The sequence below is a fragment of the Lacerta agilis genome, chromosome 8 (genome assembly GCF_009819535.1).
Source record: "Lacerta agilis isolate rLacAgi1 chromosome 8, rLacAgi1.pri, whole genome shotgun sequence".
NCBI classification, from domain to species: domain Eukaryota; kingdom Metazoa; phylum Chordata; class Lepidosauria; order Squamata; family Lacertidae; genus Lacerta; species Lacerta agilis.
In genome coordinates this window covers 59,333,630-59,353,316 of record NC_046319.1, presented here as the reverse complement: position 1 = coordinate 59,353,316, position 19,687 = coordinate 59,333,630, and the positions used below count along the sequence as shown (strand labels likewise).

Sequence of the window (19,687 nt, the reverse complement as noted above, 5' to 3'; positions counted from 1 at the left end):
TGCTGTCAGTCACTAGCCTCTCCCCAATATAAAGAAGGATATACCCGGTAGGTGGCAGTGGCTGCAGATACGCAAGAAGCTGAGTGGGTGAGTATGAACTTCTTGCAGGGTTACCCAAAATAAGCAAGGGAAGTTGGTGACTCCATCAGTTCCTTCCCCAGCAGCTGAATATAGAGATGTTTCTTTTTCAGAGAAGTATTTCTTAATGCACAAGACCAAGTATCACTTCTCAGAATGTATGTTTTCCAGGAATTGAGTAGCCTTTAAGCTTATTTGGTGGAGATGTAAAGATACGTAGTGTTTTTGGCAAAGTATTTTAAAAGGAATCAAAGAAAAAGCAGGGTGTGAGCTTCCCTTGCCCCCCTGGTTTTACTGTTAGACAACATTAAGGATGTTTTTAAAATGAAAGATCTAACTGTTAAAAGTATTGTTAATAGGTTGTTTTTAACACAAATACTGAATGCGTTTTTAAAAGCAACAATACCTTCATTTAACAAAAGAAAATCTGGTGAGAGGTAGCTTAATACAATTGTTCATATTATTAGCAGTTTGTTAACTTAATACAACATATATAGGATAGATTGAAACAAGCAGACTCCTCATATAATTGGCAGCTGCTTGTTAAATTTCTGGGTTAAAGTCATATAGAAATGTTAAGTAGAAAATTCTAAAGATTAACTCTTTGGCTGTAAGTACATTCTTTACTTCACCTTAGTATAACCTGGTAGCTGTTGGTTGTTTTCATGATATTATGATTTTTTAATCATATAAGTTTGCACATTTTAAATTTACATTTGGTTATATTAAAAGCACAGTACATTATTCAGGGGTGAAACTGCTTTATTTCACCAAGGTCAAAGACACGGTTTAACACACACACACACACACACACACACACACCAAAGGCATTTGCGTACACAAACACATCTCAACACATTTGTTCATAACAAGTAGACAAAATATTATTTGAATACAAAGTTTTGCTTTAAAAAAAAATTCCCCCCAACAGAATTTACACAACAGAATATCCAAAATAACTTATATCAACAAGTAATAAAAGGTATGCATTTTTTACAGTATATGGGGATATAATTGATCGATTAAGAACATTATAATTTTTTTATTTTTTATTTTTTGCTGCAGGTTAGCTGTGAGATAAATTAATTGTTCTTATATATTAAAAGCCAGAGCCAAACTGACTGAGGATGGGGGTGGGTGGGAAATAAGAGTGCAGAAGAACAATATACATACATGGAAAGCTGAAGCAGGATTGCTCACAAACAGGAAGGCCAGGCACGCAAGCTAATCCCTGAAGCCTTGCCGGCTGGGAGCCTGAATGACGCCCCTCTGGAATGACTGGAATGTAATTGAAATCAATAAGATTTTGGAACACAAAAATAGAGAAAATAATCAATTCTAGCACGTGGGGAGGCCACCTTATCTAAATTATATAATTTGGTATCTTAATGATTGATATTATTAATTGCATTATAAATTGGTATTGTTATAATGAGGCTATTATTGGATTATAATTGAAAATTAATAAAAATTATTATAAAAATGACACCCCTCTGGAGGCTTCACCTGCAGCAAAAAAAATTGTGGCTACCAACCCCCAACTAACTTTTTATCCAACTAACTTTTTCCACCAATGCCCTTCTTACTGGCTCTTCTATGCCTTTTAGCGGCAGCCTGGCCTGCAGAAATTATTATGTCTCTGAATATTTTTTCTGCCAGGCAGATGGCAGAGTGAGGAACCCTCACCCCAGCACTTTGTTTATCTGCATACCAAACTACAAACTGACAAACTACAATTCCCAGGATTCCTCGAGGGGACACCATTTTCTGAGTTCCCTGGGAAGAGGGATTGATTGCTAAACCACTTCATCAGATGCACAGAATTATCCTAAATTGGCCAAGTGATGTACAGTACACAAATGCTTGGGAGGCAGAGGGTATGGAGAGGTCAGGAGGGAAACAAAATGCAAAACAAAAAACAAAAAAAACCAGGCAGTTGGTAATTGTGTAAAGGGAAATAATAATACAACCCCGCCCTTCTGTATATAAATACCCAGCCACTCTGGACTGCTTCCAGCAAAATACAAAAACAATAAAAGGTCACACAGTAAAAACTTCCCGAAATAGAGATCAGCAGAGGATGATAATTGTCACTGTAAATATTTAGGGAATGATTGTTAAACCACTTTGATACTTGTTGCTCTCAAACAGGATCAGGGATCTCCTCCTAAGAACTCTCAGCATCCTCACCAAAATATAGTTCCCAGTATTCTTTGAGGGAAGCCACAATCACCATTTAAAGTGGTATAATACTGTCAACCAGCACATGGGCGTAGCCAGGATCTTTGTTGGGGTGGGGACAGGATTTGGTAGGGGGGGGGCAGGACTTTTGCTAGGGGGGCAGAACCAATGTGATTGGTCAGTTAAGTATTTATATTGTTTTACTTGATGGGGGGAGCTGCTCCCCCTGCCTCCCCTTGGCTACACCCATGAACCTGAGTCCTTTTTTAACTGATGGAAGCTTATGCTGGATATAATTTGCTAGTCTTTATGTTACGACGAGACTCTTGGTTGCTTTTGCTGTGAGACAAGAGTTAACACGACAGGGAATTGTTTTAAGCAAATCATTTTAACATTGCGGTGGCATAATGTGCGAGTGGGTTCTGGACGCAGTGGGAGTCTGAGTGGTTAGTTAAGAACTTAAGATCTTGCTAGATCAAGCCAATGTTCCATCTAGTCTAGAATCCTGTTTTCACAATGGCCATCCTGATGCATCCGGAAAACCATCAGTCGCAACTCCAGTGGTATTCAGAAGCATTGGGGCCTCTAACCTGGAGGCAGAGCATAGCCATCATGGCTTGTAGCCACTGATAGCCATGTCCTCCATGAATTTGTCCAGTCCTCTTTTAAAGCCACCCAAAATTGGTGGCCGTCGCTGCCTCCTGTGGGATCGAGTTTCATAGTTTAACACACAATTGTACACTGCATTATCCTAACGAGAGTTTCTCGCACCTCTATTCAGGTCTTTAGGAAGCCAGCATGGCTGATCTAGGTAAGCGAGCCTGTTTACTTTCTTGGGGATTGGGTAACTGTAACCTTATAGTCCAAAGCAGTTGTCTCAAACTCTCAGTCAGTGACACAAACTCTCCTCACCCCCACCCCCACTCAGCGCAGATTAAAATCGGAAGCATGCTTCACTGTTAGGATCTGTTGACACTATAGCACAAGTAAGGTAAAAGGGTAAAGGACCCCTGGACATTTAATTCCAGTCAAAGGTGACTATGGGGTTGCGGCACTCATCTCGCTTTTGAGGCTGAGAGAGCCGGTGTTTGTCCTCAGACAACTTTCTGGATCATGTGGCCAGCATGACTAAACCACTTCTGGCACAACAAAACACTGTGATGGAAACGAGAGTGCACAGAATCGCCGTTTACCTTCCGACTGCAGTGGTACCTATTTATCTACTTGCACTGGCATGCTTTCAAACTGCTAGATTGGCAGAAGCTGGGACAGGGCAACAGGAGCTCACCCCATCGCAGGGATTTTAACTGCCTGCAAGCCCAAGAGGCTCAGTGGTTTAGAACACAGCACCACCCGCATCCCAGTACTGTTTCTGTGCATGTATTTGTATGCCTTCATCGGCATAGGAGTGCTTTTAATTTTAAGTTTCCAAAATCTATCTTAATGTTCATGTACACTAGTAGGCAGTACTTGCTTAAATGTGTGTGTTGCCTTACGCTTCAATTAGAACTTCCCTGTTCCTGAAACTGGAGGTCTCTTGTGGGTATGAATGCAAGTATTTTTTAAAATTGTACAACCGTATACATAGTGACCAAGACTGGATGAAAGAATTGAACAAATCTGAAATACTTTTCTTCCAGCTCTGCATGTAAATGCCCCTGTGCTGTTACATTGGAAAATGCCAGTTTGAAATACATCTTGCCCAGTATTAAAAGATTTGCACTGGATAGCAGTTCATTTCTGAGCACAGTGCCAATTGATAGCTTCCACTTCTGTCTGCCACAGGTAGCGATGGGGGAGAAACTCATTTCTGTTCAAATTGAAAGGCGAACCTCCCTAATTTGCACTTTCTGAAGCAGTATAAGAACCAAAACAACAACCCTTTGAAATATGCACGTCTCTGAATTTTGCAGTGCAGTTCTTCAGCCAAGCAATGTGTACAAAAAGGCACACACTGTCCTTAAAAATGTGTAGATTAGACCGGGTTCGCATCTCCACTCCTCCACATGCAGCTGCTGGGTGACCTTGGGCTGGTCACACTTCTTTGAAGTCTCTCAGCCCCACTCGCCTCACAGAGTGTTTGTTGTGGGGGTGGAAGGGAAGAGGAGAATGTTAGCCGCTTTGAGACTCCTTCGGGTAGTGATAAAGCGGGATATCAAATCCAAACTCTTCTTCTATATAAAAAAGGGGGGGAAAAGAAATGTGTAGATTAGTAAAAATAACATTTTTAAAAATGTATTAAGAGAAATTGCTTTGCAAAAAAAAAAGTGTGCACTAGGGAATATTGCATACAAATGTATATATTAGGAGAAATTAGCATTAAAATGTTGATAAATTTTCATGAGAATTTGTATTTGCTTTTAAATCAAGCTGATATGGAAATGTGGAGAACTGAACCTGAGATTAGAAAACATGAGGAACAGAAAGGAACTGGAACTGACAAATATGCCCATCATAGTTATAGCTCACCTGATGCTTTTTTTGCATTTTATACCTTATTAAAACAAGTCTCTCTTTCAGTAACTGCAGTTTTGGGAGGAGCAGCTGCCTTGGGTAAGTCTTTAGTAATATGGATTTTCAGTTGGGCAGGTTTTGGTGATTATCTTGCTTGCAGCAGCATGAATGAAGCTTGCAAGTCATTGGAAATGGTGGAGTTCACAATGAAAGTCTGGCTTGATGAGATTTGTTGAATGGCTTTGACAGAACACCTAGCATATCAAAACAGAATAACTGAAGGGATGGCCAATAGCATTAAATTTAACAAAATGTGGGTGCCCTTTCTGCATTAAGCAAATATCTATATATCATAGTCAGTTCCCCCACCTTTTTTCAAGAAAAAATGCACTGGTAGCAGAGATAGCCAAAGCAGGAAGGATGGCAGGGGTGGGTGGATGGAGGAGAGACACAAACTGCCATGACTGTCAGAAACGCAGCTTAAGTTATGGCAAGTTGTTGTGAGCAGGTGCTAGCAACGGAGGTACCTAGTGCTGGTGAAAAGGTTTGTCCCCCCCTCACTCCACTGGTCTCAGAAACAGTGACTGGTCTAGGGCTACTCTGAATTCTTAAAGCGAAAAAGGGACTTGAACCAAATTCTCCCTAAGCCCAAGTTTCTAGGCACCTGGTTGCCCCCCCCCCCCGTCCAAAATCAATGAGGGCTGGACGGAAAATTATGCATTTGCTTGATTGGGCATATTTTTAGAATCCCCCTTATTCATATGGCATTAAGTTGTTTTCTATTACCTTTAAATATTGTGTTTTAATTGTTGTAATCCGCTTTGGGACCTTGGGGTAAAAGATGGATTGATGGGGGCAATGACAATAGGTGGAGAGCTTTATACGCCAAGTTGTCTGAATTAGGCGCTCCTAGTTTAATTATTTTAGATCAGGCCTCCTCAAACTCGGCCCTCCAGATGTTTTTGGCCTACAACTCCCATGATCCCTAGCTAGCAGGACCAGTGGTCAGGGATGATGGGAATTGTAGTCTCAAAACATCTGGAGGGCCGAGTTTGAGGAAGCCTGTTTTAGATGATAAGCAACCAGGAGCTGCTTCCCCTCTCATCCTAGCAGGGCTCCATGAACTCGCCCCATGAACTTGGGGTATTTTTTTCTCTCCTTGCACCAATTGCAACAGCCGTAAAATGATGTCAGAGGTTGTGCCCCAATCCCTACTTTCTTGCCATCCAGCAACTTTCCCTGATAGTGCATGGAGGCTCAATGATCCACAGATGGCTTTCACTCCCCAATTAGCAAGATAAGCAAGTTCTCTCAGGGAGGTGCCACAGACCCCCCCCCCCAATTTGGAAACCACTTCCCTAAATACCCCAGCCCAAGAGTCTATTCAGCCACCTTAGCTTTTGAAATAAGAGTCTGTCAGTCAGGGCTCCACCATCCCAGGCCAGGTGGGAAAAGGCCTGCAAAGTAGGGAGCAGGTCTTCCAGGACCCACAGCCAAGACGGTTAAGCACTGTGGTCTAGCCAATTTAGATTTAAGGCTTCTGTCATGTAACATACAGCTTATTGTGTGTTCCTGCAGCAGTGGCCACGATTGGTGTCCCAGCAGCACTGGGAGCAGCAGGTTTCACTGGAGCTGGAATTGCGGCTGGCTCTCTGGCTGCAAAAATGATGTCAGCAGCGGCCGTCGCCAATGGTGGAGGAGTAGCAGCTGGGAGCGCTGTTGCTGCGCTTCAGTCAGTCGGTATGTCTGCTGCTCTCAGGACAAGAACCACATGATTGGCAGAGCCAATGCTTGAGATCTTCATCCCAATAATTGTGTGCCTTAATCATCTTCTAGGTGCTGCTGGGCTCTCCACTGCTACCACAGCTGCAGTGACAGCTGGTGGAGCACTGCTGTCTGCCGTCTGCCGTTAAGAAGACACACGTGCACAGAGGCCATATCTACTTGGAAGAGCAGTACTTGGAAGATCATGCTTTGCCATCAACAGCATAACTCACTTGACGTACCTTAAGCAAAATGTGCTTTTAATCAATGCTACGTTATTCCTACTGGACAAAATGTGAAACAACAAATAAAGCTTTGAGAATTAAACAACAACAAGAAGTGTGTTAGCAAGAAAGCTGATTGGTGGCATCACACAACAACACACATGTAAAATACTTCCTGTCCCATGAGGAAAAGATCCATGTTTTCCTTAGCAGGCTTTTGACTTCAGTGTTTTGTGCTGCACTGGGGAAAACTCAATTTCCCCTCTTTGCACAATTATGAGCTTCTTAGTTGAGAATCCCATTCCGATTAGAGTCCAGACATGTACTGAGGCCCCCAGTAACAGAGCTCGGATTAACCTAGTGCAATTGACTGGCAGTTGATTCAGAACCAATAGAGTAAAACACTCCTTTGCAAAGTTGTGATAGTCAATAGCTTAGAGGGGACATTAAAAAATAATAATAATAAATAAGGATCAGACCAATTGATTGATGACAGATATTGGGCAGTTGCATATTCCTGCATTGCAGGGGTTGGACTAGAATCCTCAGGGTCCCTTCCAACTCTCTAGTTCTGTTGATGACTATTAATCACTATAGTTATTTGGAACATTGAGCAGAATATAGTGGGAAGAAGCATGGGACAGGCCTGCCTGTTAAGCTTCACAAAACTTATCTTGGCAGCACTCAAGGGTGGTCTTTCAGCACTCGCCACAAACTATTTGGAGAACTTTTGAACTTGGGGTATGTGCTACTTAAAAGCAACAGTGTTAAATGGAAACACCAGACAGAATTGAAACACCCCTGGGAATGACAAACGGGGGACCAAGGAATCTTCCAGATGGTCAGCATTTTATGTAGGTGATTCCAGCACAAACTGGAACCTAAGGTCTAGGCATTTAAACAACTATCTTCCCCTAGTCCAACAAATCCACTTTTTTACTTCCGAGTACACTGCTGGCTGTGCAAGATAAGATGAAAAAAGAAGTAGGTTGCTGTAGGGATTGCTTATGCCAATGCTTATAGCCAATAGAATCATAGTATTACTACGTATAGAGTTAACTGTATAAATTGTGTGAGCACGCCATAAATGCTGTACAGGATTTGGAACTCGATTTCCCCATACTTTCTTCCTGCTATCTGAATAAATCTTTTTGATCCTGGTGTGATTAATGGCTTAGGCCACCCCAGCACTGGACCTTTTGTCCATAACACAGTTATAAATAACATGAAAACATTTATAAACATCCAAAAACTTAATAAAATATAATAGAACAGTCACATGCGCTTGTTACGGAAATTACCGGGTCGAGGCTGCTCAGCTCCCGCTCCTACGGAGGAAGCCCGTGGTTCGCTGCGGAGGTAATGGAGACCAGCCGGAGATTGGAGCAAAAGCAAAGGAGTTTATTGCGCAACAAGGTTCAAAAGCAAAGGAGTTTATTGCCGAACAAAGGGTGTCACGGACTTTTAAAACTTCCCGCCATAGCCCAGAATACATAGTGAGATACATCATAGAAACGTCAGAGAAGGGAGGGGGAGAGAGGAGGTTCTAGCAGAATTTACATATAGGTAAACAAGTTTTACATATCAGGAAGGGTGGCAGGAATCGGTGAATGGATTTAGGGTGGGTGCAATATACATTGAGAGTTTCTACCGGGAGAGAACAATAGGAAACTTCTGGGAGGATGTCTGCTACCATGGCAACTGATCGGAGGGTGATTGTGAGGATTACTGGGAGGAATGCATTTCCTCTTGCACCAGGGTGAGTTACCGTTTACAGGATTATGGAAGTCACTGACACAAAAGTCCAAAAATCATATAGGTTCAGGAAAATATACTTCTGATGGTCGGAGGATGGCGGGAACCGAGGGGATGGAAAGTCCATCTCCTGAGGAGAAGATAGACACCAGAACTGAGCAGATTGGACACTGCGTTCAGGAGTTGTGGATTTTTACAATAATAAACATTTTGAGCTGTCAAAACGGGCCACCCAGAGTCTAAATTGTCCATTTGCAACATTGTAACAAGTTATAATTAATAGCTTCCCAAACTAGATACATTTTAGTTTCAGTTCCATTGTTCTCGCAGCAGGGAGCCTGTCAATACCCACTTAGCGTGCAGTCAAGCAAGAAGGTGTTGAGTACATCACAGTAGCTGAGCTGAACGTTCCATTTTGCAGGCTGAGCTGAATGCATGCTCCTGATTGGTGGGTTTGCCGTTCATTGAGAAAATGGCGCGCACGAGGAGCTCTTTGACAGGAGCGCTTCTCGGAGGCTTTTCGGGACATTTAGGGGAAACCCTTTATCGCGAGGGTTTTATGTGGTGCTTGTGCGACTTGTGTGGTGAAGGGGTACCCGCTCATCGTCGGGGGGGGCAAAGAGAAGAAAGAGGCTTCCAGGTCCCGCACTCGGCAGCGCGGGAGTCCCGCGAGGAGGCTGCGCGGTGGGGGAAGGTGGCGGCTGGAAATTTTCCTTAACACGCTGAAAGCTAGTAATGTCAAGCTTACCGGGAGCAGTATCTTTCAGTCATCAAATGTATGGGTAGGCAGGAATATTTTAAAACTACTCCTGAAAGTTAATGATGAAAAATATTACTCACCAAAATGTCACCACATTGGGGTGACAAAGCCTCACCCAACCCCCCAAAACGTGCTAGTGAACTTTCACAACACCCATGCTGACTGCAGATGCAGAACGAATTATTTTTACTTGGGCTTTCATTTTCTCCCGGAATCACAGTATAGGTAATTGCTTTCAATATTTGCTTCCAATAACTTCTAGCGTGTAAAATAAATAAATAAATAACAGCCACCCCACCCCTTCACTGCCACCTTTCCCCTCTTTCACATTCCCAGGATTTGAATCCTTTCTGATAAAAGTATTGAAGAAGAAGAAGAAGAATCTTTATTGGCATCAGCCACTACCTATAGCAATAAAATAAAATGTACTGAAGATAGAGGTAAAAACTTAACTATACAAAATGCATTCTGGAGGTTTACATCAATAATCAAATAATAGATCTTATTCTAATTGCCCCTCCTAAAATTTTGGTGGTTTTTGCTGTCACCTGATTATCTTGATCTGCTAGAAGAAAGGACACAGTAGAGGGGTAATAACCTCACTCCTCAAATCTTTACGAAGAGTGCAAGCTAGAAGCACATGAGCTACTTATTCAATTCTGCCATCTCCACATGGACATGACCTTTTTCCCAGCAGAATTTTTTGAAATCGACATTCCCAGGATTTGTCTGAAGAATTTTGAATCCTTTTTGATATAAGTAATTAAGTCTCATCGTGACTCAGCTTTATTATTTCATTCCTCCCATACATAATTCCATTCATCTCCTGAAACTTTCCAACTACAGATTAGTTGCCTGTTTGTGTACACATATTGGATTGCCCTTAAAAAAATAGGGGGGGGGAGTGTTTTCATAGGGTTCATTACCAGTATATGCTCAAACCACTTAGCTGACTCAGCCCTTGTATTTCTCTCACGGTTCCTGATGAAAATGCTTAATTTGTGAATATTCCCATGGAGACGTAGCTCAGTCTATCTCTTCTCGCTCCTAGGCAAGCTACAAAAGGGGAAACTGAATCATTAAAATTACAAGCCACGTGGTATCAATGTTGTAAGACCATTATACAATGTCACTTTCGTTTCCTCCCTTCCTCTTCAGAAGACGGGGAAATAGAAACCTAAAGGTTTTGTGGGCTCGTCTTTCTGAGCATCACTTAAAAACTGGGGGAGGGCTGCAGTATAGAATGAGAGTCTAGGGTACTGTTTCCATTGGCGGAGAATGCTGTCAGTCACTAGCCCCTCCCCACCATAGAGAACGTGATGAAGGTAGCTGCAGATCTGTAAGGAGAGGAGCCGGTAAGTAACAGCTTCTAGCAGCGTTAAACAAAACAATCAAGAAATTAGTGACTCGATTCGTTCCTTCCGCAGCCCAGCAACTGAACATAGAGATGTTTCTGTTTTGGAGAGCTGACTTCTCTTCATATGCGAGAGACCAAGTATCACCCCCCCACACACACAATGTCTGTTTTCCAAGAATTTAGTAGATGTTAAGTATGTTTGGTCGATATGTACATATATGCAGTGTTTTCGGCAGGATATTGTAAGAGGTAATTTCATGCAATTGTTTATATTGTTAGCGATATATTAGATTTATGCAACATTTATAGGATGGATTGAAGCAAGCAGACTCTTTGGATAACTGGCAGCCATTTGTTAAATTTTTGAAATTCTAATGATGGTGTAATTCTTTAGCTGTGTACTTGTAGTATGACCTGGTGACTGTTGGTTGTATGAATGATCAATCATTTAAATTTGCACATTTTAAATTTACATTTGGTTATATTAAAAAATATAGGACAGTATTTGACTAACTTGTTTAATCAGGGCAAGGGTTTCCACCTGTGCAATTGAACTCACACCCATCCCGCACCTCCTAAATCTGTTCTTGGTTCCCTCAACACTTCAGAGAGAATTCAAGGTGTGTGTGGAATGAGTTAGTTGGATACCACCCAAAGAACTGGAAAAAAAAAATTATGTTGCTCTTTCCCCCACATTCTTTTTCCCCTTTCATATCTCGTCTGATCAAGCAAGTTTGGAAAAGGTAAGATAAAATGTAAAGGACACCTAGCAGAATCAAAGAATTGTAGAGTTGGAAGGGACACCGAGGGTCATCTAGTCCAACCCCCTGCAATGCAGGAATCTCAGCTAAAGCATCCATGACAGATGGCCATCCATACTTTCATGCTGTCTTAAAGCTCAATGGAAAGCCTGTCTTCATTTTTTGAGAAGTGGCTTCCGAACCAAGGGGGCGGGGTGCATTCTTTGACTTGCTTCCAAGTGAGATGTCCATAGAATCAAGCTGTTGTAGCTGCAGCTTTGCGAACCATACTTGTTCACCAGACTGCATTGTTGTTGAAGTTTCTACAAGGCTTGACTGCATTCTTCTAGTATCTTTACTGAATTTGTTTTGAGCATCTTCTGAGCTCTGGGTGCAGTACTGCGCCTCAGATTTCACATTAAAACTGCCATAGCTGGACGGAAAGGAGGACCTTTTTCTGCCTCCCCACTTCCAGCCACTCTCTGAAGACTGGAGAAGGGACCCTCATTAGAATATTAGCGGAGCAGGCAGGGGAAGTAATGGCTTTGTGGTTTTTTTTGCAGTCTTCAGATGAGGACTAGACCATGTGAAAAATGAACATAAGATTTTAGCTGTGCTTCATTCATTTTCAGCTTTGTATTCTTATTTTTTAAAATGTGCCTAGACATAGATTTAAAGTTCCATTTACATAGCTCCTAGCTTTCATATCTCAGTTTCTTAACACTTGACAGTGTTATGTCTCCTGATAAAAAGGCAAGGAAAGGAGACTTCTGATGCTTTCATATTTAGATTATCTGTGAAAAACGAAAACCAGGGTGCAGCTTTTCCCAGCATGAGGATGCCTTGATGGGGAGAGCTGGCCTGGCATTTCTGCCTGCCACACAGCTGTTTCAGACAATCCTAGATACCACAAATAAAAGCAATAATTATATCCTCCTCCTGAGATTGTCCAGTGCTGCTGTCAAGCACTTTTATTTCCCTTTGATTCATACTCATGGTTATTTATTTGCATCTAAAAATCAAATCTTGGCTTTATGCTATTTCTCAGCATCTATTCTTTGGGGCAGTTGCAGTTTTGCAGCTGCTGGTATATTTGCCTCTGAAAAAGGCGATGCTGCATGCATAAACCCATCCCTCATACACCCCCCCCCAGGAAAGAAAGATGAATCCTTTCTAGCTCTGCTTTGTCATGGGGCTACATGTTGTACAAAGGGAATGCTGAGATTTTATGCACTACGTGTACTTATTTGCTATTATTATTATTATTATTATTATTACTCATTTATTATTATTCATTAATTATTATTATTCTAATTCTATTATTATTATTATGGTTTGGGATTGCTACCATTCTTGCCGGTCCTTCTATGCCTTTTTAGAGCAGCCTGCCATGCAGGAATGATTATGCTTCTGGATATTTTCCTGCCAGACAGATGACAGAGTTGGGAACCCTCTTTCCAGCACGTTGTTTATCTACATGTCAGGCTACAAACTGACAAACTACAATTCCCAGGATTCCTGAGGGGACAACACCATTTTCTGATTTGTCTCAGGCACCAAAATGTCTTGAGAGTTCTTGGTGCTGAGAGTTCTTAAAGGATCTAGGAGTCTTGGTAGACCACAAACTTGATATGAGTCAACAGTGTGATGCAACAGCTAAAAAAGCCAATGCAATTCTGGGCTGCATCAATAGGAGTATAGCGTCTAGATCAAGGGAGGTAATAGTACCACTATATTCTGCTCTGGTCAGACCTCACCTGGAATACTGTGTCCAGTTCTGGGCACCACAGTTCAAGAAGGATACTGACAAGCTGGAACGTGTCCAGAAGAGGGCAACCAAAATGGTCAAAGGCCTGGAAACGATGCCTTATGAGGAACGGCTTAGGGAGCTGGGTATGTTTAGCCTGGAGAAGAGAAGGTTAAGGGGTGATATGATAGCCATGTTCAAATATATAAAAGGATGTCATATAGAGGAGGGTGAAAGGTTGTTTTCTGCTGCTCCAGAGAAGTGGACACGGGGCAATGGATTCAAACTACAAGAAAGAAGATTCCACCTAAACATTAGGAAAAACTTCCTGACAGTGAGAGCTGTTCGGCAGTGGAATTTGCTACCAAGGAGTGTGGTGGAGTCTCCTTCTTTGAAGGTCTTTAAGCAGAGGCTTGACAGCCATCTGTCAGGAATGCTTTGATGGTGTTTCCTGCTTGGCAGGGGGTTGGACTGGATGGCCCTTGTGGTCTCTTCCAACTCTATGATTCTATGAACTCTCTTACAAAACTACAATACCCTGGTTTAACTGGGAAGAGGGATTGGTAGCTAAACCACCAGAGTCCACGTTGTCAGATGAACTGTATAGAATTATCCCAAATAGACAGTGTCCAGTTATCACAGTGGCCATCCAAATGCATCTGGAAAACCCTCAAGCACAAGAGCCCTCTCCCCTCCTGTGGTTTCCAACAACTGCTCTTCAGAAGCACTGCTGCCTCTGACCTGAAGGCAGGTCACAGCCGTCATGGCTAAGTAGCCATTGATAGCCTTATCCTCCAGGAATTTCTTCAATCCCCTTTTAAAGCCACCCAAACTGGTGGCCATCACTGCCTCCTGTGGGATAGAGTTCCATAGTTGATAACACACAATTGTACACTGCATTAGCCTAACTGTTTCTGGCATCTCTCTTCAGGTCTCTTAAAGCCAAAATGGTGGGCATTCCAGGTAAGAGAGCCTATTTACTTTTTCGGGGATTGGGTAACTTGTCACCTTCCAGTCTTCTCGAACTCTTCTCAGTCGGGGACACAGGGTTCTCCTCACTTCTGCCCCCACTCAGCCTAGGTTAAAATTAGAAGCACACTTTACAAGTGGACTATGTCCAGACTATGGCACTTACATGTATGTACACAGGCCACTGTTTCTGAGTGTGTATTTGTGCGCCTTCATCTGCATATAACTGCTTTTGATTTTATTCTTCCAAAATTTATCTTGATGTTTCCCATCCACACCAGTAGGCCATACTTGGTTAAATGTGTGTGTTGTCTCTCACCTCAACTAGAATTTCCTTGTTCCTGAAACTGGAGGTCTCTTGTGGGCATGAATATACATTTACCTGGGTCCAGCACCTTATCGTAATACAAGTTGTCCTGACTTCGTTAAATTTAGGGCTAAATCATTATGCCACTGAAACAATAGCATTGCTAAGCAGTTCTTTTTTTAAAAAGAGACCACACAGAAGAAAACGATAAAAAGTCATCAGAAAACTGAAATAATGTTTCCAGGCAAGCTACCTCAAAATGTTAATGATATATTTTGAAATCTTGTACAACTTTGCATAGATAGTGATCAAGAATTGAGGCTGGCTGAAACATATTGGAATTATTTTTCTTTCAACTCTGGTCTGGCACCATTCACTGGTATGGCAGCTGCAGCATTTTCTAGACTAAGATAGTTCAGTCAGTTATCCTATGTTACAAGAACTTATTAGATTATTGTATCTAGCCACATGTGGAGCTGCCTTTGAAGAGTGGCTGGGGAAACCCAGCCTGATGGGTGGGGTATAAATAATAAATTGTTGTTGTTGTTGTTAAGACAGCATGGAAATTGAAGCTGCTTAAGAAAATGCCCCTATGCCGTTACATTGGAAAATGCCTGTTTGAAATATATCTTGTCCAGTATTAAAAGATTTGCACTGGATAGCAGTTCATTTCTGGGCACAGTGCCAATTGATAGCTTCCACTTCCCTCTGCCATAGGTACCATTTTACATGTACTTGAGAACTCTTACATTACAAGCTTCTCTTGCTTCGTAGGTATGGTCTTTGGAGGTGTAGCCGGCTTGGGTAAGTCTTTAGTAAGTAGGTTTCAAATTGGGTAGGTTTTGTTTTTAAGAGCTGTACTGTGCACAGGCAAATATTTAACTCTAGGAAACGAGAACTGGTATTGTGTAGTAGTAAAGAGCCTGAGCTGCAAAGCAAGATGCATCTGTCCTCCCAATCTACAGTACGGGAGATAATAATACTGACTTCTCTTGCAGGGTTCTTGTAAGGATTACATCAGATAATAGTGCTCGTGAAACACTTTGAACACTTGGGTGTGCTATACAAATGTTTAATATGCTAACAAAACATTCAGACAACTGTGATAAGCTATTCACATGCAGCTTAAAAGTAAAGTCTGGATAAGGGCCAGGAAATGTTCCAACAGCAACAGGAAAGAGAAAGAGCCTTAATTTTTTTTTTTTAAGTAGAGAAAGAACCTTTATGGAGCTTCAGAGGAAGCATGAGGTATTGTACGGCAAGTCTCTGCACAAGCTGCCAAGCCAAAACCACCTCCTGGTGATCCAACTATGTACTGGGTCTTTTATTTCAAGCCAGAACAGATCAAGAGGGAGGCTAGGAACCTGTGTTGGGAATGCAGATATGCCAAGGAGTTTTGGGGTTTGCAAAAATATCAGCTATCACTGGGCAACTGGTTCCTCCTGTCCCTGACCCAGCTCTAGCATGACTGACATTGGGCAACCAGAAGGTTCTGATTCATTGAGAGCTGGTGGCTCTCTTGCTTGAAGCAGCATGAATGGAGCTGGCAAGGCATTGTTAATGATGGGGGTTAGCAATGAAAGGGTGGCTTGATAATCTCTGGGGAACGGCATTATCTCAACTGGAATTTGTTTTAATACCATAATTATAAAACTGTTTGAAGACTTTAAAACTGATCTCCCGCCTGGCCAGAGTTCTTGGATTCTTTATTTTTTACTTATAGCAAAATACCTGGCATAGCAAAACAAAATAACTGAAGGGATAGCCAAAACCGTTAAATTTAGCAAAAACTAGATGCCCTTACTGCCTGAAGTAAACATATACGGGTAATCTAACACAACCTCTGTCAGGAAACCCCCCTCACCGCTGCGGGAAGACAGCCCGCTTTTGCAGTACCAGGAACCCCCTCCTGCCTTGAGCAGCTCATCCTCTTCCCAGAGTGAGGGAAGCGACAGCCAATCCAGTGGGGAGTGGGAGCTGGTAGCAGGAAGTCGGCGCAGGGGCTGTGACAGAGTTGGAGAGCCTCAGCACAAGGCAGGAAGTAGGGAGCAGGGAGCTTTTCCCGCGCCCCATTTTCGCAGGCAGGAAGGACGTGGAAGGTGGAGGTGGGGGTTCAGAATCCCGCGCCTCTTATGTTGGACTAAAAACCGGAAGCAGACATTCCCGGACTCTGCAGAGGGATGAGCTGGACGTCTTTACTGTAACTCCACTGTAAATATCGGCACAATAAAGAACTTAGTTTAGAAGAAGTTCTGCGTCTGCCTAATTCCTCATGAGCAACCACTGAGAGTCCTTACAACCTCCATAAAATCAAATTACATTATGGATGGATTTGTTCAAAAAATAAGGACTCCTGATGCTAGTACACAAACAACTTCTGAGAAACAATATTGTTGCATGCCACCCTACTCTCCCAAGTGGTGCAAGATTCCAGGGGTTCCAGGCACTTAGCCAGGGTTCATATTTCCTTCGGAATGAGGCACAGCGGAGGTGGGTGTAATTATGATATTTGGTTTGGATTTCCAGTGCTCACCACTATGGTGAAAAGCGGCTTCCGTGCTAGCGGAGACCGTCCATGCAGCAAATTAAGGAGAATTTGAGAGTAATCCTGCAAGCCCCCCACCCCCAGATTGGGGAGGTGAGCTTTCACTCAGATTGTCCAATACCTGCTTCTACTTCTGACAGAATGTGGGGGGCAGAATGTGTATATAGACTGCACATATCGGTAGCTCTCCAAATCAGTCACTATGCATGGAGGTTCTTCTGTTTTTTAAGATGGATCTGAATTTGGATTTAAGGAACAGGTGTGTTCTGGGTTAGGGAGACAAGATAACCTGCCACATGAATCAGCCACTGAGTGCCAAGGTCTTCATCTGGAGAAGATTTTCGCCATAACCTGATTGGTATGTAGCGGGAGGAGAGCCTTTGCTCTTTCTTTATATACATTATATCTGCTGTTTTAGGATCTAACAAGCCTCCCCCGAAGAAAGAATTAATTATTAATGGAACGCAATTATTAATGGAATGCAAGAACTTCATGATTTTTACAGATTAATTGAAAGAATTGAACAGCCAAGACAGTTAAGCACTGTGGTCTGGCCAATTTAGATTTAAGGCTTCTATCATGTAACATATATCTTATTCTGTGTTCTTGCAGCAGTGGCCACGATTGCTGTCCCAGCAGCAGTGGGAGCAGCAGGTTTCACTGGAGCTGGAATTGCAGCTGGCACTCTGGCTGCAAAAATGATGTCAGCAGCGGCCGTCGCCAATGGTGGAGGAGTAGCAGCTGGGAGCGCTGTTGCCGCGCTTCAGTCAGTCGGTATGTGTGCTGCTCTCAGGACAAGAACCACATGATTGGCAGAGCCAATCTCCGCACCTTGAGATCTTCATCCTAATAATTGTGTGCCTTAATCATCTTCTAGGTGCTGCTGGGCTGTCCGTTGCTACCAAAGCTGCCGTGACTGCTGTTGGAGCACTGCTACCTGCCATCTTTCGTAAAAAATAAGATACACGTGCACAGAGGCCATATCTACTTGGAAGAGCAGTACTTGGAAAATTATGTTTTGCCATCAACCGCATGACTCGCTTAACTTGCCTTAAGCAAAATGTGATTTTAATCAATGCTACGTTATTCCTACTGGCCAAAATGTGCAACAACAAATAAAGCTTTGAGAATTAAACAACAAGTGTGTTAACAAGAAAGCTGATTGGTGGCATCACACAACAACACACATGTAAAATACTTGCTGTCCCATGAAGAAAAGATCCATGTTTTCCTTAGCAGGCTTTTGACTTCAGTGTTTTGTGCTGCACTGGGAAAAACTCAATTTCCCCTCTTTGCACAATTATGAACTTCTTAGTTGAGAATCCCATTCCGATTAGAGTCCAGACATGTACTGAGGCCCCCAGTAACAGAGCTTGGATTCACCTAGTGCAATTAACTGGCAGCAGATTCAGAACCAATAGAGGAAAACACTCCTTTGCAAAGTTGTGATAGTCAATAGCTTTGAGGGGACATTAAAAATAATAATAAAAATTAAGGATCAGACCAAAAAAACTTTTTATTTCAGTCAATCCCGGGGGTAAACTGAGATGCTTCAAAGAATGGCAAAAATACATTTCAAGATTCATCTGGAGAGGGGGAAAACCAAGAATTTAACATACATCATTAATAGTTGCTAAAGATAGAGGTGGTTTCTCTACCAGATTTAAGATTATACTGTATTATGAAGCATCTTGCATCTGCTGGATCTGGGACTGGATAAATTTAACAAATGCTGATTTGTTACATTTAGAAGGGCATGCTTGCTGAGCTGACCGGGAAACTCCCGAGATCAGAGGGATGACGCAGTCGAGAAAGATCGGAACAAATTTAAAGTATATTTTAAAAATTATGTTAAGATTAGTATTTAAAATAACCAGGAAGAATAGATAGGCAACAGATATAGAAGTTAGATAAGATGAAGAAATAGATGAAGTAATGTTAAGATTATTAAATAAGAGAAGATGATTTGTGTATTAACATTAGAATATAAAAAGGTAAAGAAATTACTGAAGATGATATACAAGGAAAGCAGACTGAGAGGGCGAGGGGAAGTCAATCTACAATGTTACAAAAGAGGGTGAGTTAGATTTAAATATTTGTTTTTTTATTAGTCTTTTTTGTTGTGTATTTTGTTGCAATGTTTTTTTTCTCTATGTTTTTTTTGTGTGTGTTTTATTAAAAATCAATAAAATGTTTGAAAAAAAGATTTGGAAGGGCATGATAATAGATTTGGTTGGCATACGTATCTATGGTACCATAAGGCAAAAGTCCACAAAAGTTTTTATAATCCTATAATAAAACTGGATTCTTAAAGTCTGGGAGAAATACAAAGATTCGTTAGAACAGAAAACACCATGGTAGCTTTCCCCTTTAAAAGCAATATCTTTTTTTTTAAGTGAATATGAGGACAAATTGGCTGACACATAGAGAGCTGTTAACAGAAACTGCCAACCAATTAAAATTAAAAGATTTTGAGGAAGTTAGAGAAAAAGTAATAGATTGGTTACAATATTTTCAATTAAATGAAACTTTTAAAACTGATAAAAAGGAACATTTTAGTTATGAAGTGTCAAGATTTCAGAGAAATAGTCGAAGGTGGTACAAAAGTGCTGTCAAAAATGTATAATCTGCTCTTGGAATGGGACACTAAAGAGGAACAAGTCAAATGTGATGATAAAATAGGCAAAAGATGTAGGACATAATATATTAATGACAGATTGGGAAAGGCTTTGAAAGACATAGGAAATTTACTGCATGTACTTTACTGAAAGAGAATTATATGAAAATGATGTACCGGTGGTATCTA

The 19,687-nt window shown here is 41.7% G+C and overlaps 2 protein-coding genes across 2 annotated transcripts; both read left to right on the top strand.

The window, feature by feature from the left end:
- Positions 1–46: 46 nt before the first annotated feature.
- On the top strand, positions 47–6,940 carry LOC117051403 (interferon alpha-inducible protein 27-like protein 2A). The gene is made up of 5 exons (XM_033157759.1): positions 47–87; positions 3,041–3,070; positions 4,780–4,812; positions 6,292–6,453; positions 6,550–6,940. Exons 2-5 carry the CDS (start codon positions 3,058–3,060, stop codon positions 6,624–6,626), a joined length of 285 nt encoding a protein of 94 aa, XP_033013650.1. The 5' UTR covers positions 47–87; positions 3,041–3,057; the 3' UTR covers positions 6,627–6,940.
- A 3,609-nt stretch (positions 6,941–10,549) lies between these two features.
- On the top strand, positions 10,550–18,022 carry LOC117051402 (interferon alpha-inducible protein 27-like protein 2A). The gene is made up of 6 exons (XM_033157758.1): positions 10,550–10,571; positions 11,307–11,316; positions 13,992–14,023; positions 15,111–15,140; positions 17,494–17,655; positions 17,759–18,022. Exons 3-6 carry the CDS (start codon positions 14,008–14,010, stop codon positions 17,839–17,841), a joined length of 291 nt encoding a protein of 96 aa, XP_033013649.1. The 5' UTR covers positions 10,550–10,571; positions 11,307–11,316; positions 13,992–14,007; the 3' UTR covers positions 17,842–18,022.
- The last annotated feature ends 1,665 nt before the right edge of the window (positions 18,023–19,687 follow it).